Genomic DNA, 27,687 nt, shown 5'->3' with positions numbered 1-27,687 from the left:
TCTCCATACGAGGAATTCTGGAGGGATGCCAATTCTATAATTGATATCGAGCAGGCAAAGAATGTTTCACCCAATTTCATTGACCAGCCTAGTGTCAGCATAGTGGAATATGCACAAAATTAGAGAAGGCAGTAGTTGATATGAATAATAGCAACCAACGAGTGCCAAAGGCACACAACTACTATAATATACAATACTCTAAATACTAAACAATATTAACAAAGGGGGTGATAGAAAATCTCAATAATGTTTTTTTAAATTTGACATAAACTTCTTTCAATAGGCTTTTATACAATTGTAGAAACACAGTATTACAAAATCTCAACAATATTTTTTGAATTAACATAAACTTCTTTCAATAGACTTTTAACAGAAACTTCTTTCAATAGGCTTTTGACAGAAAAGATTTTGTAATTCTGTGTTTCTACAATTTTATAAAAGCCTACTGAAAGAAGTTTATGTCAAATTAAAAAAAAAAATCATTGAGATTTTCTATCACCCCCTTTGTTAATACTGTTTAGTATTTAGAATATTGTATATTATAGAAGCATAGTGGAATAGCCATCCTGGAACCACCACCACCCTTTGCAGATCAAATTTAATAAATATGGCCTGATTTTCAAGCCATACAGTTTGTCATCTCTTTATTGTCTCGCCTCCTTCACCCACAAATACACTGACTACGTGATGTTGAACTACATTAAATTTCAGCATCGTGTACATTTCATTTTGTGATATATCTGACATATCTATGATTAATTAGGAGAGCATTAAATGCAAGATGCCTGCTGATGTTAGCATGGCATGGGCAATGCACTGCCTGGTGGGTGTTAGTTCTGTGCCATAGCTGAATGCACTTTTCATACACCACGTTATCTTGACACACGGCCTCATGCTGCTTTCTCAGAAAGAAAGAACTGAGGCAGGTGATGCATTTATTGATTTGGAATAATAGGATAGATGTTCAGTCATGGTGCATAAAAATCCCCATTTGCTCTGTCTTCCTCATGGCATCTACAGCAATCCAATATACGATGTGGTATCTTTAGCCCTCTTCACGCGTTACTCCCATGGGTATGACACCCATGGTGAAAGGGGCTGTGCATTTAGACCCGCCCTACTCCTTCTACTTCTTCCATCATTGTTGTCACACTCTGAAGTGTGGGTGTGGGTGTCACAGGGAGGCTCCCACATGATTTAGAAACCTTAATAACTCGGGGTCTAAACTGCACAAAGAGTTTCCACAAGTGCAGGAGGTGCCACAAAGCATAAGATATGCTGGACACAGTGGCAGGAGGGGCAGAAAGTGTGGTGTGACGTCAGGGGACAGGGCTAAAGGGCTGACTGCACTTCCTCTTTCACCCCAGTAATGCTATTAATGGAAGTGACATCAGAATTTGGCTACTTTGGCCATAGCTAGACCTATGGTTTATCCCTGGATCGTCCAGGGGTCAAACCTGTTCATCTAGGTGACACACAGGGGATCCAGTGCTCAGGCAGGGGCGAACCCTGGATGATCCCAGGATAAACCTTAGGTCTAGCTGTGGCCTGTGTTGCACCTTTCCCTGCCCTCACCAGTCAGTGGTGTGAGGTAAGGGCGGGAGACACACAGCACGAACATTTCACACCATACCTTGTGCTGTAATAAATATTATGAGGAAGAAACTGCAAGAAGATGTGTGGTGATGGTAGTTTTGTGTCTCTTCTGATGCCTAGTTCCACTTTAGAGCACTCAACCTTAGTTACCCAGTAGTTAGTCCCTGCCATGGTTCTGCAATTCAACCCCAGTAAAGAAATGTCTCCTGAGAGTGGTGTGCTTTCTCCCTGCTTCATCAAATATCCCATCAGCTTCCAGCTGGTGAGAAATAGAAAACATAGTTTATGTAAGTTTCAAAGTCTGGGTTCTGATTAGTTTTTGCATGGCTGGGAAGGTAACTGTAAGTCTGCAGTCACTCCTTTTCTTTCCTTTCTCAAAGGACTACTATAGATGCTAATGGGCTTAGCCAGGTTGTGGTATTCTTGCATAGGTACTTATTAGACACCAGTTTATGAAAGTGCATTGATTTACAACCATAAGAACACAAACTGGTTCAAGAGCAAATGACCTATTTAGTCTAGATTTCTGTGTCCCATAACTGCCAAACTGTTGGTTAGGATATGAAGCAAATAACTACCTTCTGTCCTCAACATCTGAAACAGAGGAAGATGTTAAGATATATATTTTATTTATATTAACAATTTTTAGAAGGGACACCTTCCAAAGTTGGACTGGCTCATGCCCAGTATAGCAGAACTTAGAATATTTCATAACCATCTAACAGTTCCTTAGCAAAAGTGACTGTAATCTGGCAATGAAAGTTAGCAGCATGAACCATGCAGAAGACATCATGTCCTGGGGCACAGGAACAAGAGACACAGGTAGCAGCAGCTCATAATGTCAAAAAGGACAAGAGCTGTGGGGATTGGATACCCAGCCCTTTCCATGGTAACATGGGGTCAACAGCAAATGCATGGAGTTGTTAAATAGTTAGTAGTAGTCAGAGTGGTTTAATAAAATTCTGGACTGCATTTTCTTGTCTTTCCAGTGGTGGGGAATTGGGGGGGGGTAGTTTCAAAGTAAGGAACCAGGTACTTACTTTCTTTGGGGACATTTTTTTTTTAAAAAAGGCAGATATATATCCCCATTTCCCCTCTTTTATACAGTTACATAATGCACACATGTTCTTCTTTGGGGGAAGTACAAGACTACCTATTCATCAGTTTCAAATCCAGTATAATGTACACTTAAGTCCAATATTGTGGTTTAAATGGACAAGCCATGACCAGTAAAGCCATGTTTATACTTCTAAACTGGAGATCTATAAAGCAGATGTACTAGAAATGGAAATAATATGCACAATATCAGTTCAGGAAATCCAGCCCTCACAGAACCTCATAATCACATTGGAATATTAGTGCCCCAAATATGCAGTGTGTCCTGCTCTATGAGGGATTCTGCCATCTGCTCATGGTGACAGCTCAGTCAAGGGGCCCAACGTAAGTTAGCCAATGGGAACAGGAACAGGACAGAGCAAATTCAGGACTATGGACTGTACTGCAGGTACCATCCAGGAACTTTGGGTTAGGTTTAAAGAGCCTTAAGAACAACCCTGCACCTGGAATAAGAATGGGTTACTCTAGCTCTGAGCTTGAGTTACTGACAGGTGTATATAACTGGTCAAGGGGAGTTTTCTGGAAGCTCCAACCAGTCCAGTATCTGATTGTTAATGGGACAGCATTTTTCTGTGGTTGCTGACTTCTCCTGGGGATTGAGGTTGGAGATATGGGTTGGGGAAAACTCCTCAGGGTCTCCCTGCTCAGCGAAGGTGTTCCAGTCCTAGGAACTAAAGGGCACCATCACCTCCCAGGGGTGATGTGATACAGAATTCAAGATTGAGAAGGACCAGGCACTAACACTGACACTTCCTCAGAGTTGCTGTCTCTGGAGACCTCAGACTCTGAGAACCCATGCTCACTAGTACTCTTCAGCAAGCTTAAAATATCAATGGGAAAAACTGGGAAGGCTTCTTCCATCCATACTCTAACACTGTCTCTGCCCAAATCCCGAATGTTATCTTCGAAAAAATAGTAACACTCTAATGAGAATATTCTATTCTGTGTTTTAGAGGGATAGTGATTATTTTCTGCCATTTTTCTGTGGTTAGTGATTGCTTTCATAAATGCACCTCCACAGCTAAGAATTAAAGAAGGATAACTTGATTATGAAGGGTTCATTTCCCCCCTCAGTGGAAATTATTAATAAACTGCAGTGTGTATATATTGCACCATGTCCTGCTTTGTTGTTCCCTGGCTGATGGCTGGGTGGCCACTGTGTGAACAGAATGCTGAACTAGATGGACCCTCGGCATGGTACTTCTTATGTTCTTAATTTGGCACATGTGTGAACTTGTAATATTAACTGCATAATATTTACATTAACTGCATAATTCCCCATGCTGGCTGGGGAACGCTGGGAGTTGTAGGGCTTTATTCTGTCTAAACATGCACAGGACTGAGGATGTCAGGGGTGTCCATCTGGGCCTGGGAGTCCAACCGACTTGCCCACATCCACACACCCTTGCTCCTGCTCCCTTCATGCTTTTTATCTTGTGTAAATGGGGCCTTTACAGTTGCCATTTATACAACATAGGAAACACACAATCTCCAAAACTTTCATTATGCACAACAGTGGAGACTCCTGATGAAGGTGGATGGCCTCACAGCTTTGTTGGCTGCTTGCTGAGTTGCAAAGAAGCTCACATAGCACTGCGAGCAGGGGCAGGTGAAGGCAGTTTAATGGGAGTCTGATGGAACCGGATGCCCGTTTCCCTTGCCACCACCGCCACGGCTGGGGAGGGAGGTGGATTTGCGGGTGGGATGGACCCGGAAGCTGCACATGGGCGGACACACATGCAGCATGAGGTGTGGGCGGGGCCAAGACTACGAGGGCAGGCCCCACAGAAATAGGGATTGGTGAGCACTCTGGCACCTTTATGGTGATTGGCAAATCCGGAGGCCTGCTCCTCAAGGGTTATATGGCCCTCGTGCCAGAATATGGTTTGCCATTAGGGACCTTCTTGTCTCATCTACTCAGGGTTCTGTGGCCCCAGGTGGGGATGAAGCAAGTAGGTCTCTCTACACTTGCAGTGGATTGAGGCCTAGGAGAGGGGTCGGGTTTGACCCGGCTCCTGGCTTAGCAGAGTAGCTCGCCCATAATGGCAGGCTAGACGCCTGAGGAAAGGACCTAATAGATTCCTGCACTTTCATGCACAGATCCAGGGGACGAGTGAATTTCCATTATTAATAAAGAGGCCCTAGTTTATACCAAGGCTCTGGTGTGTGTTTATTTATTTCATGGGTGCCTTCTCCACTCGCAAGCGGGTAAAGTCCATCCATTCCTACACAGGACTGTGCCCTTAAGACTCATTATCCTTCTGAAGAAGTTTTCCACAGTTCCACAAAGTTGACACCTGGAATGAAACTAGATATTCTGACCTGGATTTCTCAATGTGGTCCCCCTTCAGAGAAAATTTGCTAAAATTCCCCGATTAGTTGTGATTATCTAGAATTGGAGTAGAATTAAACAGTCTGTCTTGAAATAGTTCATTCTCTTTCTCTGAAGTTTTAATGGAAATAATAAAACAAAGTTATTAGAACACTTATTTACCATATTTAAAGGAAGACATAGCTTTGAGAATGCTTAAAGGGATTAACATCAAAATAGTTTCTGATAGAAAATTTCTCCTATGACCATTAGCACTTTAGACAAAGAGAATGAGCTTCAAAGATAATTAATTCTATTTAAATTTTAGGCTATCACACCAGTAGGTTGATGGTTCATTATTGCACATATGAAGGTAGATACTGTGTGATGTTCAGAACACCTGCTAGAGAGATTAAAGCAGCTAACAATCAGGAATGAATATTTTACAATTATTTAATTTAACACTGCTTTGAGACATTGTATAATTCTACAATTAGAGCCTTTAATTTATTCCAATTATCTTAATTTACTTAGATTTATGAACTGTGATGCTGACATAAAAGGCACCATAGATTTCTAAAATATCTTTCTTTGAGTATTCTGCTTTCTCGTATTCCACATAGAAATTGAATGAATTCTGGTATGAGACACAGGCATCTGTGGGAACAATTAAAGATCCTATCACAGCTTGTATGTATACTACTGATGTGAACCAACCACAAGATTTTGTTCCTACCCCAAGTCAGTGGCTCAGAAAACAGCATGACTCATTTTGGAAAGATTCATTGCTACTCAATTCATTTCAGGACCCGAATTGGAACACTCCATTGACTAACATTGGACATCAATAAATGGCTATAATATGTTACCTCTTTGACAGAGTAGGATGGCATTTGAAGGTAAAATATTATTTTATTGGAGATTGAAGTCTGCCAAATTTCAGACAAATGTGTGTAGGATTCATTTATGCCAGGTATCTTTACAGTTTGTTTTTTAAAGGGGGAACTGCTGATAATATTTTTTTTATTATTTCTTGGCAGAATTGGATGAAATTAGCAAGAATAGAATCCTCTCCAGACCTTCAGGCCTTCTAAATTCCAGATTAATAAGTGCAGGGAGATGTGTGCAAGAGCAGACTTTGGAGGTTTCCAAAAATGGTGCACTTATCCCCCTATTTTTTGTGTATACAGTTGTTATGAATAGGACTTACAGCATAGAGGTAGCTTTAAGTAAAACAAACTGAGAAGCTGCAGAATGATAGATACAGTGGAAGGGTATACAGTGGAAGGTGATTTACTTCCCTTTTCTGTGATGCTGTTTGGATAATTTCTGTGAAAAATGTTGTGTACATGGCTGCATTTCTGGTGGATTTTACTGAAATACACAAATTTCAAGGTATCCCTTGAAGAACTATGAATGTCTACCAGTGCTTGTGATGCCTCCTGCTCCAGGTAAGGTGCAGGGACTTGTGTGCCTCAGCAGGTGTGAGCAGGGGATGCAAGCAGAGGGGAAAATAATTCCGACATCCGAATATTGATTCAGCTCTGGTTCCAGAATGGGTAAGACCCGGGCTGAGGCAGAACGAGGCTGATTTGGATGCTCCGAATCGGCCTCTGAAAAAATGGTGGTGAGGGTGTTCATGCACAGCCCCAATGAAAATAGTATATGTCATAGAGATTTCTCTAGGCAGGAAATCTGCAAAATATTAGAAAATGCACAACTTTCCCTATTTGATTAAAGGTTCAACGAATTAATTTTTGTTTTTTGTTTTTCTTCAGTGCCTTTAAGTTCATTTATTAACTTAATACATTGCTGTATTTAAGCCAAGTAACTTCATCAGCAATCATGCCAGTTACAAACTTTATCCCACAGATGTTATGTATTCCTTCAAAAATCATATTAATAACACCATGTTACTGTGACATTAATGACGGGAAGGCTTCCAGGATATCCATTCTCTAGTGCCCATGTGGGCAACCAGAACCCCTCAGGTGTCTCTCATACAGCCTTCCATATGCCCAAGCTGCCTGTCCAACTTCCCAACACCAGCACCTGCACCACCACCACTGTTGCCACTGCTGATTTTACCAAATAGCTTGCCCTGTCACATGGTCAGGGCCTTGGCTACTGCTTGCATCCTCCTTGGGGCCACAAGTTCTCTCCACCATCACTTTTGGCACTGCTAGTTCCAATATACTCTGCAGGGCCTGCACTGAGGCAATTCGCTCTGCAGTTGATCTTTTGAGCACAGATGCCAGAGCCTTATTTTGTAGATTCCCTGGCAGCCGCAAAGTCCTGTATATGCCATCTCAGCAGGAGCTCTACATTTGGCAAAAAGACATACTTCTGAAAGGAGTCAAATTGAAAGAAGCACAAATGTAAACTCACTGGCTGAGGGAGGAGGAGGTGGAATTAGAATGGGAGGGGGGGCATTTGAAGGAAAAGTGAAGAAGAATCCTTTGATGCAGCTGTTTAATCTTCACCATTCTTGTTCCGCTTTGCTGAACCTGCCTTGCTGAGACAGCTCAATTGACGTCTAGTGGGCTTACTTCTGAGTAGACATGTACTGAAAGTGATGTGAAAGTTGCTGCCTTTGACTGCCTGTCTGGTTTCATCTCATGTGTGAGGTGGGGTGCAGGGACCGAACCACAGAAAAATGCTATTGTATGTGTGTGAAGGCTGTCTCTATATGAATGTATGTGCAGGGGAAGAGTGAGTATGTGCATGTGTGTGGTCTAGCCCAACATGGCCCCACTACTGTCAGTATGAAGGAATCACATCCCTCTCATTTACTGAGAGTGAATGAACAAGATGTAGAAGTTGATGGTGATGCAGAAATTAACCTCACTGATAAGAAAGGTCAGACTCCAATGTGGATGTAGCTCTGTTCCAGTATTCGACAGAATGTGGTAGGGGGGCATGGCTCTGCATGCTGACCCTGCCCTATCTCACCAGGTGCACCAGCCCATTCAAACCATGCCATATTGAACCAGCAAGGTCTGAAAGGGAGTCCTACTCACATTCACTCAAACATGAGTAAGATTCTCTGCATAATCACAGACCCTGACTTGCCAATTTTGTGCCTGGAGATGTAAGAACCCATGTGCACAGCACTATCTCATCCCACTTTGAACCTTCCTGTGTTCTCTTGAATACCTGAACAAGAACATTGATTCTTTCATATGTCTTTAGTATTCCCCAGAGTTTTAAAGGCATGTCCATACACTGATGTCCGATATAATAATACTGTCTCACAATGTTTTGTGGTTATGAAGCTCCTGCATTTTATTTTCACAAATACTTTTTTTGGAGTCCAAGAATTGGTTTCTTTAACTTTAACATGTACTGAGTAGGCCACTAGTGTTTTGGATATTCTAGTTATACAGTTTGTTATTAATACATACTTGAGTTGTTTTATTTGTTCTTTTTAAATTGTTGTGTTTCATTTTCTATGTACAATAAGTGTGACATGGTCACATGCTTGACCTGCGAGGTTTTTGTATTTTGGGAAAAAATGTTTGAACTGAAGATTTAACTGATGGTATGACTTAGGATCTTTTGTATTGTCATCAGTGATGCTGTGGCACATTTCTTGGTTTGTATGTAATCACATGCAACCTAAGTTATGCCCTACCATGCTCTATAGTAATGCAAAGGATCTAAGGGACTACCTCATTGATTGCACAGTATAGCCACTTGAGGGCATCAAAATACTTTGGCCCAATTTTATAAAGAAACTGGTTATTACAGATCTAAAAAAAATGGTTTAATACTTGTTTCCTAATGCCCTTTTGATGCCGGCACTCCTGGAGTATTTTCACCAATGACTGATGACAGCTTAGGTTTAATAGACAGTTTTTTTCCATGCTGCTCCTAATTTGATGGATTTCTCAGCTGCAGTTAATTTAAAACCTTCCCTGACGCACTACTCAGACAGTTCATTTTTATTTAAACCAGCTCTCAAAGTTCTGAAGGCAAGGTACAATTTGTGAACATGGAATTCCTTAATTAGTGAACAAATTTAAATGTATCACTCAATAAAAAAACACACACAACCAACCATGGCTCTTTACAGGCTCATAATTTAATTCCTGGTTTAATTTAATACCCTGTCAGAGGCTAGTAAAATGTTTGATCTAAAAAAACCAAATTTGTTAAAATGGTCAAATATACTCTTCCAAAGCGGATTTGTGAATGTGTGTGTAAAGGCAAGGCCAAGGTCAGAATATACATTATACAAATAGGAACTATGCTTATTAGGACTGGACCACTGTATGTTAGGCCAAGAGCCATTGTGTTTCCTTTTAGTTATTGTGTACACTCTGGGAGTTAGAGACAGAAGTGCCATTGGACATTAAGCAGACCTGCAGAGGACTACAGGGTTGGAGGTCATGTACCATGTTTAAGTACCATTTTTTTCTTTAGTGTTGAGTTTCCCTAGTTTGGATATAGGTAGGTCATGGTTGGTTGGGTCAGCTAGCCCTGCTTAAGCAAGACCTGTGTGGAATGGTCCTTTAGGGGATGAAAATCCCCTCTCCCCAACTATATGAATGTTCTTCTGGCTCCCTGCACTGTTTTTTTTTTTTTCTAATTTAATGTCGCTTGGTTCAATTTGCAGTGTTTGCTAACTCCCTGGAATAATAATATGAATGATCCTAGCCAATCAGGGATCTCTTAATTATACAGATTTGTCACTATTTGACACTATGTAACTGTGACAAAATGATAATTCATGTTATTGTTTATATGTGTATGTTTACGAGTTTAGTTCAGGTTGGGATTTGCTGTGGCCAATTCTTTTATTTTCAGGAAATGGTAAGTAAGTGGGAGGGGGGAGTTAGAATGGTGAGCAGTATGAATAGTGTCGTCTGATTGGATGGTTGATTTGAATGGAGAGAGAGGGGGTGAGAGGACAGTTAAAGGCAGTTTGGCAGTTAAAAGTCAGTTAGTTGGTCAGTCAGGGTTAGAAGAGTCAGGGTTAGGGAGTGAGTGAGAGTAGGAGTGAATGAGGTTTAGTAGAGGCTTGTTTCAGGATAGTATTAAGAAAGTGGGGTTGTAGGATTTGGAGGCGGTTAGTATTCCCCAGGAGATTGAGGGAGGTAGAGGTAGAATAAAGTAGAATAATCTTAAAGTGTCTTTTAAAATCTTTTTTCTATATGAATAAACTTTATTCTTATTTTGTTTAACAACCACATCTGCTCAGTCATACACATTACTTCAGGTGGACAATACATACACACACACACACACACACACACACACACACACACACAAAGGTGTATTATTCCCTCATTCTTTTAGATGATAAAGAATAGGGTGGTGACAGCAGAGGAGAGGTTTAATAATGGATGTCGCAGAGGCTGGTGACACCACAGTAACCATTTTTGATTTTCTGACAATGTTACACAGCTTGGGAACACAATACCTGACAGAATGCCTCTCCCTACATGAACCTACCTGTACTCTGCGCTCAACATCCAAGGTCCTCCTCCGGGTGTCTACTCAGAGGGAAGCTTGGAGGATGGCAACTAGAGAGAGGGCCTTTTCTGTGGTGGCCCCCCAACTGTGGAACAATCTCACTGATGAGGCCTGCCTGACACCGACAATATTATCTTTTCGGCACCAGGTCAAGACTTTTCTCTTCTCCCAGGCATTTAGCAATATGTAATTAGCCTGGATTTGTTTTTGTATTTTTTTGTGATTTAATTTTTTTTATATTGTTTTTCAGTGTTTGTATCCTATGTAAACCTCCCAGAGAGCCTCAGCTATGGGATGGTATACAAATGTAATATAATAATAATAATAATAATAATAATAATAATAATAATAATAATAATAATAATACCAAGGGTGATACCTCCATGGAGCAGCATTACCCTCATTTTGAATGAATGCATGCTTTCACCCAGTTTTAGAGGAAGAATTGATGAAGGGGAAGGTGCATTAAATTTCCATTTTGACACAGACCTCTCTTTTGAATAGCCCATTAAGTAAATAACATGGCCTAGGCTTCCTAGACTGATCACTAGAGGCAGGATTGCTGTTGCTGTCATGAGGCCTAACCACTGTAAAGTATGGCTGAGGCAAACTCCTGCTCAAAGGGAGTAAACCTTGAGAGTCATACCATTGTGAAAAGCCTAAAATGTTACTTTTTCCAGTTAGGGATATAGGCAGCTGCCTTATACTAAGTAGGAGCATGTAGCTTATTATTGTTTCCATGACTGGCAGGGGGGCTCTCCAGGTTTCAGATTCTCAGCCTTCTCTGGATATGTCAGAGATTGAACCTTGAAGTTTCCCACCCACCCCAAGCACAGTCTGAACTCTACCACTCAGCTACAGCTCTTCAGATTATTAATTCAACTTTCAACTTATTAAAGTAGTAAAATCTCAATGTAATAAAGCCTGCCTGCATGATTCTCCCATCAATTTCACTATTGAGACAGTTCCGCACACTAAAAGGGATGTGTAAACCAAATTGCCTCCACTTGAGCACACATAGTGATACAAATGGAGTGGGCTACCAGGAAATAAAATATATAATTTAATTTCCTGTTTCGAAAGCACTAACTTCTTATTCCATGTGTCAGCAAGTGCTTCTATACATCCTTTGCCATCTCACCTTCATTACCACATATCGTTTCTTCTTATACAATAATCAATACACTTAATTGTGTAGCAGAAAGTCTCATCGACCATAATAATAAAAAAATACCAGGGCAAAAAGTCAGAATAACATGCGGGAGTTTTTTTTAGAGATGATTAATCATGGATTCCAACACAACTGCTTTTGAATACTTAATAACATACATAAAAAAATTATCAGAGCAAAAAGTCAGAATAACATGCAAAAGATTTGTAGAGATCATTAGTAATGTGTTCCAACACCATTACTTTTGAATACCTTTCTAACTACCCTAGATTTCTATGAATGTTGCTCATTAGAAGGTATTTAGAATGATGCAGCACAGACATATTTGTAAAATGTTGTAACAGAAGCCTTTTCATTAAATTGTATCTATTCCCATCAATTGTTTTACCCCATGCTGTGCTTTGTTATGGTGGCTTTACCAGGTGGGTGTTTCTAAGCAGGACCAAAAATTGCCCATCAAGCTGCATTAAAACACATTGAGCAAAACTATTGGTTAGGGGAAAAGTCCTATTATATGTCATTGGTGACTAAAGCCAGTGATATAAAAATAGTGCAGATTTAGTAACACTATGAGAATCCCAAAGCCACCATGGCCAGTAACTAATTCACAAAGGTGGTATGTCACAATTTTACAAGCAGAAGGCAGGAGCAAGCAAGGTATACTATGTTAGGGGAGTCATGAAAAATATTTATTTATTCATTGATTTAATTTCTATACTGCCCAATAGCCGAAGATCTCTGGACAGCTCACAAAATTTAAAACCACTAAGTACAGCATAAACATCTTCAGAATATCTGAAAAGGAAATCAAGTCCAGTTTCTTTGTCTTAAAGAAACAATCTCATGACCCTGGGGCGATATCCAATTCAGCACTACTGCTAATATAAATTAAATTTCAAAAAGCTATTTAACAATTCTCTCAAGGGCTAGCTTAAAAAGAGAACATTTCTTATCCATATGCTATCACTGAGCTATCCAAAATAGGGAAGCAAAGTCAAGATGACAAAAGGTATTCTCATCCTGAATTTTCCCAATTCTAGCTCAAATATTTATCTGATTCCTGATTGGCTTGTATGTGATGGCCAACAAAGAAAACCCAGAACTCTTTATTAATACAGTATTAATTTTATCAGAATTCCCAGCTGTGTCATGGGAAGAATATGTATATTTATGTGTTCCGTGGCATTTTAAATCAATACGTTTTCTTTAAGTTCCCAAAACAAGAATGTTTGTCCGCTATGGTCTTTTGACTAGCTGAGCCATAAATTCCTTTGAATGCTATTCATTTCCCAAAATATTTCATCTTCACTCATTTATATCAGAAGCAGAAAATATGAATAATTCTAGGGATGGGGGACATATTTGCTTGGTGCACTTTTTAATTCACACTTCCCAAACCAATATAAGAACAAGAACAAGAACAAGAACAAGAACAAGAACAAGAACAACAACAACAACAACGTGATACTTCAATATTCACACTTTTCCAAACTTTGCAATGCAATTCACTGCATACAACATGTATATATTAGGAAAAGGTACATGTAAAAATGAAGTATATAATGGAAAATTGCTTGCAAAAATGCATGTATTAGGAAAAAGTGGTTTATTAGGAGAAATGTGCACAAACACAAACTGATGCTGAAATGGGGCAAAACAACCTTAAGGTTGATTAAAAAATTGAGCAAAACCCAACATGATCAGATTTTCCAACTCTAAATAATACTATCTAATTAGCTAGCTTTCCTCTAAACTTCTTATCTGAACTGTGTATTATTTCATTTACAGTGTGTGGAAGTTTACAGCATGAGTCAAAGCAAAAAGAGTGAATGCATTTGATGTGAGTGAATCTAACTCGTATTTTCATAATCTCTTTCATTGTGTGCCCCCTAGATAATGTCTGAGGAACCATTGGATGCTTCAGATCTCATCTGAGGCAGGTGACAGAACTCCACTCTCCAAGCTTCTCCCACGAGCAACTGTGAGGGGTTGTGTTGCCACCTCGAGTGGGGGAAGATACCGTTGTGTTTCTCAGAACACTCAACGCTGTGCGTTTCAGCTTCCGGCGGACCCTAGCATCAGCTAGCTTGTCGGGATGCTCACCTCCGAAAGAAACCTCACTTCCCACTGAGTGTGTAGGATTTGGCCTTGAGGAGATAAGCTCTGGAGAGGGCTGACTCCTAGCCAGGGAATCGCCCATGAGAGCTTTCTCCCCCACTGGTACAGGTTGGCTGGTGTCTGGCGCGGCGTCTTCTAGTTCTGAATCTGATTCTGATTGATTACCTGAAACATCTTCTCCCAAAACAGGGGGAGTAGGGTTAGACATGACAGATACGGGTGTGTTTAGTTGGGGAAGGAAGAGGCCATGGATCTGCCGTATCAAAAGGCCTCTCATCAAAATGAGATGGGCCCAGACACAAAAATGAATCTATTAGCATGCAGTGGATGGAGAATTAACTTTGGATGTGGGAGATCTGGATTCAACTATCTGTTCAGCCATTATGTTCACTGAGTGTCCCTGGGCCAGTCACTATCTCTTAGTCTAATCTTTCACATAACAGGATTATGAAAACAAAGTGTGATAACTACACCCACCCACCTCTTAATTCCTTATAGGAAGGGTGAGGTATGAAAATGATTGATAAATAAATAAATAAATAAATAATATCTGGTGAAACTTTGGCTCCGAGTCCCTACTGTACTATAGTCTGTACGCCCCACCTACCTTATGTGAGTGATGAGGAGGGTTGTAGATGGAATGAAAAAGTCATCCACTCTGTCAAACTGCTTCCCCACAGGTTGAGTATGAATAGTATGATGAGAAACACTTCCACTGGCCTGGGTTATCACCTGCAGGACATATTGTACAATTACTCACATGTTTGGTTGCACCGACTATTCATTTGAATCAATTATGCTTGATTACAGGAAACACAGTCGTGTTTCCTGTAGTTAAGGACCGTCAGTAAAACGAACATTCCACCATGACTTCACTTTAGGGTGAAGTCATGGCCACTTCACTTCAACATGTTGGCCCAAAACAAAGCTCTTGTAATGTACATGTAAAACCTAATTTGCTTAATTTTCAAATAGTATTTGATTCCACATCCCTGCATTTTCTGTGTTGTTGTTCTTTGGTGTGCAGTAAAAGAAAGAAAGAAACTAAAGTAAGAGTGGATGCATAGTAGGAGATTCTAGGAATCAATGTAGATTCCATACTTTACCTACCATACAAAAGAAGTACTGAACTCCCTCTAACAAATATTTCAAGTCTTACTAAAGTGCTTTTAGTTTTCTCAAAATTCCTCACATGGTTGTCTCAAGCAGGAGCATCAAAATTCATATGTAAATTTTTTACTTTAGATGAGATTCAGTGTCAACTTGACTCAATATCTGCATAGCAATAATATCAGGACAAAATATCAGGACAAAATATCAGGACAAAATATGCAGCACATTGTTATAAAATTAAGTGAGAGCCTGTAATCCAGTGACAAGATTGTTATAGGTTTTTCACACTTTAACAGAGCTGTAAAAGAAAAAGAAAAAAGATAGCTATTCCTTCACTCTTTCATTTACATGGATAAATGTAATGTATATATTTTGAGACTGTGGCAGCACTTTTCCCAGGTTATTGGTATGTATGAGAAAATATCATATGAACAAATCCTATTTTTGTGTGTGAAAAACAACTATAGAACTGTTACATTTCATTGAGATAGCATGGCTGATATAGTTGTCACTGTGACATATACAGATTTTTGGGGCAGTTCAATACACTAGCACAACTTCAAAAGTACAGTTTGCCAAGATAGTAAATCATAAGGCTGTATCAAAATTAAAGTAAGTAATTGCCGTCAGGAAAAGATTTTACCCTAAAATCCATAGAAATAATTTGAAGGATTGCTCAATAACAGTGCAGTCAGTGGAATGCTTAACATTCACTAGAGACGTCCATCAGCTACAAAGCCATAATCAATAGTAATATATTACAGTCTGCATTCAAAAATATGCTCATCTACAAAAACAAGTTGTTTTCAGCTCAGTCCCATTATCAGTCTGATAGTTATCAGCCCGTTTGAAACAAATGATACAAAAAGACCCAACCTTCAGCAAATCCATTCACACAGGCAATCCAGATTATTCCTAAATTCTATTAAAGAAGGGATATGAAGCATTGCACAGCTCCTGTGCTCAGGGTGATACACATTTGGCTACTTTAATGACTCCGAGAGATAGTGAGTGGATCCATGCGATCCAAAATCATTGTATATCTGTTGGATTATAAAGTACTTCTAATACAAAATTTCAGACTGTTGAATATAACAGACTGAAATGTAATGCTACTGATTGCTAAGCTAGAGCAATGTGTCTTCAATCAGTGGTTGCTGTAGTGCTAGATTTCTTGCAGTGATGATGTACGAAACCCCTCCTACGCTGTGACAACTATTCTATGTACATCTTCTAAATTCTCAAATCTGTAAAATGCTCTTTAGACAGAAGGAGTAAGCACTCTGGTACCCTCCAGATGTTTTAGGAAACTCTCATGAGACCCAGCCAGCATGGCCAATAGGGGTGTGCAGAGCACGTCTGCTCCATCCCAAAATTCAGAGCGGAGCTCTGATGAAGTGATTCTCCGCTCTAATTTTTGAAATGGCTCTGTCTCTCCCCACTGTCAGATTACCCACAGAACTCTGTTCCGTTTTCGGATAACCACTTCATTATAGCCTAGGGGATTTAACAAAAATGCTTACATCTCCATTATTTTTAAAGATAAAGAGATGAAACTTGGTACCGTGATAGCTCTTAAGTAGGGCTTTAGGCATGCCAAGTTTGAAACAGATTGGTTCATCCCTTGATTTTTAGGAATTTTTTAATCCCCCCTCAAATCATTCTCACCATAAACATACACACACACACACACACACACACACACACACACACACACACACACCTGTGCATCTTCGGTTTATAAAAATAGAGATGAGCTGTGCATCAGCAAGTAAACAATAAAAGCTCCCTCTATAAATGTGCAGGGGTGAATTAACACAGAACCGGAGAGGCATTTGTGTGTGTGTTATGTATATGTGTGTGCCTTTATGGGGGGGAATGGTTTGAAGGGGGATTAAAAAATCCAAAAAATCAAGGGATGAACTGATCTGCTTCAAATGTGTCATGCGTAAAGGCCTACTTAAAAGCTCTCATGGTGCCAAGTTTCACCTCTATCTTTAAAAATGACAGCTGTTTTTTTAAAAAATAATAATTTTAAAACCTCAAACTTATTTTTTTAAAAAAATTAAGGGATGAACCAAACTGCTTCAACCTTGGCATACCTAAAGCCTTACTTAACAGATATCGCTGTGCCAAGTTTAATCTCATTATCTTTAAAAATGAAGGAGATGTAAGCATTTTTGTTAATTCCCATAAACTATAATGAAGCGGCTGTCAAAAGAAATTCCTAAAAATCAAGGCATGAACCCAATCTATGTAAAACTTGGCATGTATAACACCCTACTTAAGAGCTATCACAGTGCCAAGGTTCATCTCTATAGCTTTAAAAATGACAGAGTTGTAAGCACTTTGGTTGATTCCCACAGGCGATAATGAAGCGGTTATCCAAAAACAAAATGGAGCATCTCCACTCCACAGGTATCCAATGGTTTTTAAACCAAGCCCTCACTGCTCTGCAAGATTGAACCCCAATGGACCTCTGTTGGACCCTTGGATTTGCAGAGTGGAGTGCACACCCCTAATGACTAATGATCAGGGATTATGGGAGTTGTTGTCCAAAACACTTGGAAGGTACCAAGTTGTCTCCCCCAGATTTACAGCAATACCTTAATGCTAATTTTCCATGGCTTCATCCCACAGCATGGGTGAAACAATTAAAGGCCTACAACCATGTGGGTTATTAATCTCACAGGGTCTTTCCACTTAATTTACAACAAGATCCTGGTGTGGCAATGAGTTTATAGTATGAATCCATATGGCTGGCCTGCCCACATGGTAGCAGGCCAACATATTAAATTGCATCCAGAATTTGCACAACTTTGTGGAAATTTCTGTAAACTGAAAAACATGGAAAATCTGCTAACTAGCAGAGCAAGTCTGCTAGCTGCAGACTGAATCAAGCCGGTTAGCAGAAAATCCGGTGGGCCATATGGATTCCTATGACAGTCCTAGATATATGCATGGAACAACCGGTGTTGGGGCCCTTTCAAACAAGCACTTCTTTTCTGTATGCACTCCATGATGGTACTATGAGCCTAGCTACTCCTAACACACTTAAATAAGAATACTGACCTGTAGTGTTGGGGAATTTTTATCAAAGCTTCCCCAGCTGAGAACCCATACTTGATCATGTGATTTGTCATAGTGAAGTTTCACTGGAACTGGATCTGTACTTACTGCCTAAAGAATATGAGGAAATAAGAAATGAATTAGCTTTTCTTTAACTGCATAATAGCATAAATATTACATGAAATCTGGGAGAAAATTACACCCAAATGAAGCCTTCTTGATGCTTTCATATTAACTTGTCACCAATTATTGAAGTCATTCTGATTAATTTGAAGCTAGAGCACTTTTGCTTGAACAGTGATCTGTGCTCATTATTTGAACAATGTGACATGGATATATGTTCACTCTACACCTAATTAAATTGCAGGCCGTAGCTGAGCTATTAAAAAGCTTAACACTAAAGTGGTAAGCCCAACAACTGTTTATTTATCCTTCTTGCCACATTTTATGTTTCTTGATCCAGTTGGGAACTTCTTTTTGTTTAAACCATACAGTCAAGTGAAAAATGTAACACATATTGACCATGGATTCATAGGGAAGAAACACATTTCCTTTTAAACATAAAATTGCTAATTGCTAATAACCTTGAAGCTGAAATCACATGGATTAATTAGGGTGACCATATGAAAAGGAGGACAGGGCTCCTGTATCTTTAACAGTTGTACTGAAAATGAAATTTCAGCAGGTGTCATTTGTATATATGGAGAACCTGGTGAAATTTCCTCTTCATCACACCAGTTAAAGCTGCAGGTGCCCTGCCCTCTTTTAAATCTGGTCACTCTAGTACAGCTCCTGCACTTTAACTGTTGTGATGAAGAGGGAATTTCACCAGGTTCTCCATATATACAAATGGCACCTGCTGAAATTCCCTTTTCAATACAACTGTTAAAGATACAGGAGCCCCTGTATTCTTTTTCATATGGTCACCCTAGATTAATACAATAAGAATTCATCATGAACAGGGATGGAAACATAGACAATGCTATTCATAGAGTGATATTTTTATAAGTATATGATTTGATAGTAATTTTTCATTTACCAAAAAACAGTGCATTCAACTATGTATGTCTATACATATATGCACACACGGATACACACATGCCATGCTCAGGGATTTCATAGGGACGGCAGTGGTGAGACAGGACAAGCAAACTGTTGTTCATTGTAAATGCTCACTTTCTAGAGAGCAGGCTGACATGAATGGAATGAGTGTCCAGCATTTCCACCTACAATAACATTTTATCTTATAACAGTAGGTCACTATTTCAAAATCTACTTTAATATATGTCCATTGAAAGTAATAGTTTCTTTTTCAGTTCTTGTGTCCATTGTAGTTCCTCCATCAATGTCAATAAACTTTTAAGTACAACAGCTATCAGACCTATGTTTGAATTTTTGTTTCATTTTTCTTTAAAGGGGACCCTTTATTTTTGTTTGATTTTTTTTTAAAAAAAAATGGTCTCACTATTATGGAAGTGTGAAGCACAGCTTGTTTATCAGTTTGACAAGAAAGAGTACCAGCTGGCTAATTAAGTGAATCTAATTTAAAGTAATGATGTAGATCCTCAAGATAATGTGCTAATGGCTGGCTGAGACCACTGGCAATGCTTAACTGTACACCTGAGGAGTTACAGAAAGCCTAAGTATAAGCAAAACCTCCTCCTCCTCTTGTTATTAACAGTTTATTTCTGATTTTTCAAGTTTTTTCAAACAACAAGTTCAACTGCAAAGTTACAATTTTCTCACCCTGTCCACGCATAGCTGACACTCTCACCCAACTTTAGTTGCGAGTGGAGAAGGAAGCACAGAATAAACACACAGACACCAGAGCTTGGGATAAACTAGTGCCTTTTTATTTAAACAATAAGGGAGATTCAGCCCCTGGATCCGCATGTGAAAGTGCGGGAATCTATATGCCAATCACCAAAAGGTGCCAGAGTGGTCACTGTCCCTATTTTGCTATAGCAAATTCCCACACATTCCACCACCAGAGGGGGCGAAGCCATGGCTTAGGCGCCCTACCCCCACCAATTCTGAATGAAGTCCAGCAAACTCACTTGTAGATCCTGCAGGAAAATATCATTCCCTGCATCAGAGAGATGAACTCCATCTGCCCTCTGGAAGGCGAAATGGCCAGGTGGGGAATTACCAAATCTTGTTGACCCTATAGCGCTTAAGCTACGGGCATCCCTTACTTCATGCCAATGGTGCTGAGGCAGCATGTTTGATCATACAATCCCTGTATCTGGCCAATGTCTCTATATTCCTTCAAAATCTGCCCTAGCCTGTAAAATTAGGGCCTTTACTTTCAGAAGCCCAAGATCACTGTCCCCCAGGTGAAGCACGAGAACCTGCGGTGGGCCCAGAACACCATCAGCATCTAACAGTGTGTGGAAGAGACCACCCCAACACATTCCTCACCAACAAGCCCATTGGACAGAGGCATACAGACTGAGCCCCAACTATGAATGAATAGTTGGCATCTTGAGAAAAAGTGAGGGCCACCACTTGTGGAACACTCATTCCGGTATCTGCATGGGTTCCTGCAACATACCCCCATGGAGCTGAACTCTCAACAAAGCAGGCGGGGTTGAACCATTTGCCTGGCAGGACCTCGCATAGCGGGCCCCATCGGTCGAGACAAAATTTGGCCACTGTCCAACCTATTGCCCACCACTGGTTTGGATGGGGTCATAAACAGGAACCAAAGCTCTGGCTCCTTCACATCCCACTTCAACTCAGGAATAAATGCAGCCTTTAGGCAGAATGCCTCATCATAGGCCAACCATGCAGGTCCTAAGTATTCATCGTAACAGTGTAAAATGATGTCCAAATATTTAGTTAGGACCATTCCCTTACCTGGATGTTTTCGTTGGGCTACCTCCATAAAAAGAATATATCCAGACAACCAATTACCCCGACTCCTTCCCATCTTCTTTTTCTTTCTCCACTCCTGACCCCTATCCTGATCCTTATCTTTATCCTCCTCTTCCTTGAATAATAGGGAGAATATATCTAAGTACTCTCCCTTCCAAATCTTCTCCTTTGTTGCTGGTAGTAAGTGATAGCCCAAAGGAGTGGATACTGTGCCGTACGGCATGTGGATACCCTTGGCTGAGGCACAGGGATCAGTGCGAGATACTGCTTGTTCTGGCTGTGCCTCTGTTTGTGTCATCTGAGTAGCAGTTGCCAGGGATGGAGCAGTCTTAGTGACTACCTCCACCTGCACAGATAGCTGTGGCACCGTGGATGGGTTAGCATCAGCGGAGTTTGATGCCACCTGCAACACAGGTGTGCACGCATCCTGTAAGGACTCCTGTTGTGCAACGCTGGTGTTGCAGTGGTCCTCGCAAGGCGGGGCTGGCCTTTATAGGCTCAGCCCTTCCCTTGCTGCACTTGGCCTACGTGTGTGTACACATGAGGCCTTTATTCCCCTCCTCCCCACCAGCAACAACCATTTCCCCCACTCAAACTGTACCGGCTGAGCGGGATAACAGATTTCTTGAACAAACTGTAACCCAGTTATTACTTCTTTCCTTTATTTCGTTATGCTATTAGAAAACACCTGTGATCATCTTTCATGCCTGAATCAATTACTGTGCAACCGCAAATCATACATGTTTGAATTACGATCTTATTGTTGCCTCCACCTTAACTCACAGAGAAATACAGCCCTGTCAGAATTAAACTAGATGATTTGATCAGATCCACTGAAACTCAAAAATACAGATCTAATACTTCCAGTTAAAAGAGAACCTGGGGCTGCCTCTCACATTATTTTTTCAGTGCACTTGATGCTGAGATGCTGTATTATATGACATCCAAAGTGTATGGGTGGCATGGAATCACTTTCATGTAAGTTGTAAAATCATTGGAACTAATGTTGGTAACTGTAGTGGCATGCTTAAAATGATCTCCACCCCATAGGCAACTAACTTCACACAGAAATCTCCTTGCCTTTCTAACATAATGTGAGAATCAGGACGCAGAAAAGTCCTTCAGTGGGCATTTTATTGTGTCATTTCCACATGGCAAGATTCTAAATTTGATCAAAAAGCTCTCATGTTAAAATCACACCTCAGACATTTCTGAATTCCAATTAGTTTTCTCTGACACAATGTTGAATTTTTCAAAACAACCAAATTAACACACACACACAAACCCAACAACATTACATAAGTAACTCAACGTTACTCAAATTACTTTGGCTAACCAGCTGAATCATTAGTTGAAGAATGCTTGGACTTGGTAGTCTTCAAGGTGGAGCAGTCCAGCATTAGATGTATCAATTGTGTGCATCTCTGACATACGTGCATTCTTCTCCCATGGATTAAAGTGTGTTTGTGCACATTTTAAAAAGTATGAATTTGTTTCATGCATATTTTTTAAATGTACACATGCTGTTGAATGCATTTATTTTAGTATGTTATTTATTTCCACATTGTAACTTGGAAATGTTGGACTCGATGGCCTTGTAGGTCCCTTCCAACTCTGCTATTCTATGATTCCATCCTGTACATGTTTACTCAGATGCAAGACACACGGAGTTCAGCAGGACTTACTATAAGGGAAGTGAGCATAGGATTGTATCCTTAATATGCATTAGCACGCAGCTTTGGGTTTAAATATATTCTAACATACATAATAAGGGCAGCATCTGAAGTACTGTGTCCAGTTCTGCATAGCACAGTTTAACAAAGTAGGGATGAATTATTATTTTTAACCTGTTTTTAACCTTTGTAAACCACCCAGAGAGCTTCGGCTATGGGGCGGTATGTAAATATAATAAATAAATAAATTATGTCTATTTCAGTCCATGTCAGTTTCACATGTTTTCAGTCATTTTATTCTGCCCATTTCTTGGCATCACTTTGCATTAAAAAAGAAAAACAGAAAACAAATAGTGAATGAAAATATTCATTTTTGTTCACATTATTACTAACATATTTTGTATGCCATTTCCACTAATAAATGCATTTTTTGCAAGCCATTTCCCCTTAATTATGCATTTTGGAATGCTATTTCCTCTAATATACACACTGTTGTATGCAATTTTCCTTAACGGTGGAATTTTAACACTTCTTTTTTCAATACAAGAACGGCATTGCAAAACTTGGAGAAGGGGGGGGGAAGCCCCAAAGGCAATTGCATTCTAGCATTGAGATCATTCATCTGGCAAGTGTGAATTATGTCAGTCTGCTGTAGAATGTGTACCGAATCAAATTCTTCCCTCTATGCCAAAATGGGCTGTGCCCAGAGGAGGCCAACTAGGATGGGTACTGGTCTGGAAATCAAGTCCTTCTGAGAAATAGTTGAAAGAGCTTGGAATGTTTAGACTGGATAAGAGAAGTTTACAGGAAGACATCTGTTAAATATCCGAAGGGCTTCCATGCAGACTTGTTCTCTGTTGCTCCAGAGGGCATGATTAGAACTAACGTTTGGAAACAAATTTCAGCTAAACATTAGGAGAAACTCTCTAGCAATATAAGCCATTCAGTAGTGGATGTGACTGCCCCAGAAGTGCTCTCATTCACTGGAGGTGCTTAAGCAGAGTCTGGACAACCATCTGTCAGCAATGCTGTAGTTGCATCCTACACAGCAGATCCTGCACTGAGCAGGGGGCTCATTTAAACAGCCACAAAGGTCCTTTTCATCTGTATGATTAGCGCACAGCAATGGCCTTAAAAAGAGTATTCTAATGTGCATTAGTACACAGGCTTTAAAGACGCCTTTTAATTCTGCTGTTAAATACATGTTTTTATTCACATAAGTACCCAGCAAGGATGGTTTCAAGGAGTGTTTTAATGTGCGTTAGTAAGCGCATAACCACAGACAATGAGGGCTGAAACAAAACAATGTATGGGAAAATCCCATCCAATAAAACAAACCAACAAACAACACGGAGGCAGCACAAACTCAAAAAGCACAAAGGTAGGATTCCCCCCCCTCCCCATACTTTTAATTTTGCATGTTTTCCCCCTTTGAAGAGTTTCTGTTTTTCTTTTTCATGCCTTGAATAATTCTGCCTACGTTTTGCCAATGGTATACTAGTTATGGATTTTTATTTTTTTTTTAGCTTCCCAGCAAATGAAATGCAGGCTGTCTCCAAAACGGGAAGCTATGCATTTAGCTGCCATGACCTGGAGAGCCCGAATTGTTGTCTATGAACATGTCAAAAGATGTGATGCTGTTTGATAACTGTAAGGCTGTAAGTGATATGACTGCTGTTGCTGCTGTTATTAGCATCGTTGCTGCTGGCGGTTTTATCGCTGGCTTTTATGATTGTTTTTATTGGGCTTATGTTTTATCACTTTTAATATTTTAACTCTTTATTTCACTTTATTGTTGTGAGCTTCCTTGGGAGGGCTTCTGCCCTGAAAGGTGGCCAAAGAATGTTTTAAATAAAAATAAATAACTAGGAAGTTGTTTACATTTAGCCCAATCTGGTTAATTTATTCTTCTATAAGAGAAAACAAGATGGCTATGTTTGCCCAAGTTGAACCAAGTTATGCCTTTTAAAAGACAGTGCCCCTGTTCAGACAACACGCTAAACCATGCTGCTTAATCACAAAATGGTTAACGGAATGCACTCCATTAACCATTTTGTGGTTAAGCAGCATGGTTTAGCATGTTGTCTGAACGGGGCCAGTTAGACTGCTTAAAATGTGACATGGCCAGGGTGACTCTATGTACCCATATTGTACTCGGTCTGTTCCTGGGCAGAACAATCACCATATCCAATATTGACTCAGCGCAGGAAGCGACCGAGAAAACACACAAGGAAAATGCAAAAATATCAGTAAAATGGCAGACATGACCCCCGTATTCTGGAAGCAACACCACAGTCCACCAGACAAGGACTGTGCTGGCAATGGCATTCATATCCTACTGGGCACAGAGGGAGCCCACACTAGCAGGCCAACCCACAGTGCGTCCATTAAGTCGCCACCTTTGCAGGCCAACCCAGAGTTGTGTCCATTTTTCAACTTGCGAGAAATGCAGAGAACTAAGGCACCAACCACTGGCACAGCCAAGGCAACCCATGACACATTTTCTTAAAGCAAATGTACACAGGAAGTTACTGTTCCAAATCCAGTGATGGGGAAAACATTTTACCTCCCTCAACCCCCAGTGGAAGGAAGACACACAGCCAGGAGCAGCAATACAAAAAGCAACTTTGGCCTTAGCAAGACCTAAGGATTATCCCGGGATTGTCCTGGGGTCGTCCCTGCTTACTCCCGGGATCCCCTGTGTGTCATTTAGATGAACAGGGATGACCCCAGGATGATCCCTGGATAAACCTTAGGTCTAGCTAAGGCCTCTGTCATGCAGCCTGAAAAATAGATACAAAGATGCTTAGGAAGTTACTGCTTCAAATTCACACGGGGGCATTCTTCCCACTTCCCACTAGCATCATTCATTGAAAAGGAGATGGCCAGTACGGTTCTGGAGATGCACAAATGGATGCACATTTGTTCCTAGATAAAAAACACATTACACATTTCCCCTGTGCATTGTGTAGCCAGGCTTTGTGCAAAGTGCTCCCTTTGTGCTCAAAATGCCCTTTCTCCACAGTTGTCAGCAGAGGTCACTCTTGGGAGCTCCCTGTGTGCATGGCATGAGGCCGGAGAGATAGAGCAACCTATCCTCTGAATTGGAGTTTAGCTGTGTGGGGTTTATATGCTTCCTGTGAGTCCTGTGCAGAGTTACTGTGACTGGGCGCAGGGCTGGCTGAAATTGTGCATTTCCCCCTCCTGTGTTAATGGTGGCCACCATTAACACAGTGAGAGGAAAGGGTGTGATTCCAGAAATGCACCAAAGTCTGTGGGAAGTCAGGAGGGGCGAGATGGGCCATATGGGCAGCCACAAACTCCAGCTTCGGGGGCTGAGCTGAGAGGTTTTGTGGAGTCAAATGAAGGATGGCTCCCAGCTGTTGTTACAACAAAATGCGAAGAGCCTTGTTCGTATCAAGTAGGGACTCTAGACGGATGTGTGTATCGGCGTAATAGGCACCACTTAAGGTTTCAAAGACGGGCATCTGAAAGCTGCGGTCATACAGATTTAGAGCAGAGTGAACCTGCTCACACAGAACAGGGTGCTCAACTTAGTGAGCCTTTTGATTCCTCTATGACAGATATAGAAGATGCCAAAGAGGACAATATTACATCCTGTGAGACATGTGCACCGCCAGCGGAAGAAAGGTGTCCCGTATGTGTAACATCTCGTGGCAGACCTGTATTTGTACCAGAAAGATATGTTCCCTGACAAAGGATGATGTAGGGTGACCATATGAAAAGGAGGACAGGGCTCCTGTATCTTTAACAGTTGCATAGAAAAGGGAATTTCAGCAGGTGTCATTTGTACATATGGAGAACCTGGTGAAATTCCCTCTTCATCACAACAGTTAAAGGTGCAGGAGCTATACTAGAGTGACCAGATTTAACAGAGGGCAACACACCTGCACCTTTAACTGTTGTGATGAAGAGGAAATTTCACCAAGTTCCCCATATATACAAATGACACCTGCTGAAATTCCCTTTTCTATGCAACTGTTAAAGATACAGGAACCCTGTCCTCCTTTTCATATGGTCACCCTAGATGATGGTAAAGACCATTCTCAAGGGTAGGCTAAGTACTGGTGACCTCTGGCCCCACTGCAGTACTTGTTTTTAATCTTTTGTAATAATTTGTAATATACAGTTTATAAGTTTATATTGCTTTTTTATATTTATATGTTTTTGTTATGAAAGGAAGATGTGGTGTAATGTTCTTTTAAGACAATGTGTGTCTCAGCACAGCTGAACTCTGTTTAACTAATCAAGGTTTGGGTGTTAGTTAGTCCTTGTATCCAGAGTGTGCTGCTGCTTGTTTGGACACTGTTCATGCTATGGAGAAATAAACATTGTTTGTTTGCCATACGGGAGCCTCGATTGTCTTGGACTCTGCTCCACAACTCCATGTAAGAACCTGACATTACAGTTTTCTAGGCTTCGAACCTGGGGCGCACTCTTGCCCCATCCCTACTCCAGCATCATGACATGGACAGGATCATCAACAGCATCTTTCCTTTTGGAGTCAACAGGAGGGAAATTCTTTGTGCCAGCTCTGGAGGTAGCAACTGCTTCCATTCTGGTGGCGGAGAAGTGTAGCCATGGGTTATAGGATGTAGTTGTAGTGTGATTATCCTTGTGACACCCACAACTCAGTTTTAGCCTTATTTTTGCCATATCTTTGCTGAAGCCATATCTTCACCGGTAATGCAGCTCTACTGCCAGCATTTCTAAAGTGTGTTTGGTGGCAACTGCTTCCATTTTAATTTAAATGAAATTAAAATATTTTTTTGTTTTTACTGCATATAGTTTTGAGAGCTATTAAAAGTAGGGGTACTAATAAATCTTAAGGGGGGGATCCCACCAATGCAGTGGAGTTTCCAACAAATCCTGTAGCACAGCCTTCCAGGATCTTATTATTATTATTATTATTATTATTATTATTATTATTTATTTATATAGCACCATCAATGTACATGGTGCTGTACAGAGTAAAACAGTAAATAGCAAGACTCTGCCGCATAGGCTTACAATCTAATAAAATCATAGTAAAACAATAAGGAGGGGAAGAGAATGCAAACAGGCACAGGGTAGGGTAAGCAGGCACAGGGTAGGGTAAAACTAACAGTATAGAGTCCGCACAACATCAAGTTTTAAAAGCTTTA

At 40.5% G+C, this 27,687-nt stretch overlaps 1 protein-coding gene across 1 annotated transcript in view; it reads right to left on the bottom strand.

Moving 5' to 3' along the window:
* Positions 1-27,687, bottom strand: part of FSTL5 (follistatin like 5) — a 422,510-nt gene that overhangs the window by 12,461 nt on the left and 382,362 nt on the right. Inside the window, exons 12-13 of the mRNA XM_063135450.1 lie at positions 17,976-18,083; positions 14,398-14,522 (exon numbers count right to left, since the gene is read on the bottom strand). Coding sequence (XP_062991520.1) covers positions 14,398-14,522; positions 17,976-18,083 — 233 coding nt within the window. The remainder of the gene's footprint in view (positions 1-14,397; positions 14,523-17,975; positions 18,084-27,687) is intronic.

Source organism: Elgaria multicarinata, chromosome 10 (assembly GCF_023053635.1).
Source record: "Elgaria multicarinata webbii isolate HBS135686 ecotype San Diego chromosome 10, rElgMul1.1.pri, whole genome shotgun sequence".
Taxonomy (NCBI): domain Eukaryota; kingdom Metazoa; phylum Chordata; class Lepidosauria; order Squamata; family Anguidae; genus Elgaria; species Elgaria multicarinata.
The sequence above is the reverse complement of the archived record's forward strand: the minus strand, read 5'-3'. Positions and strand labels throughout refer to the sequence as shown.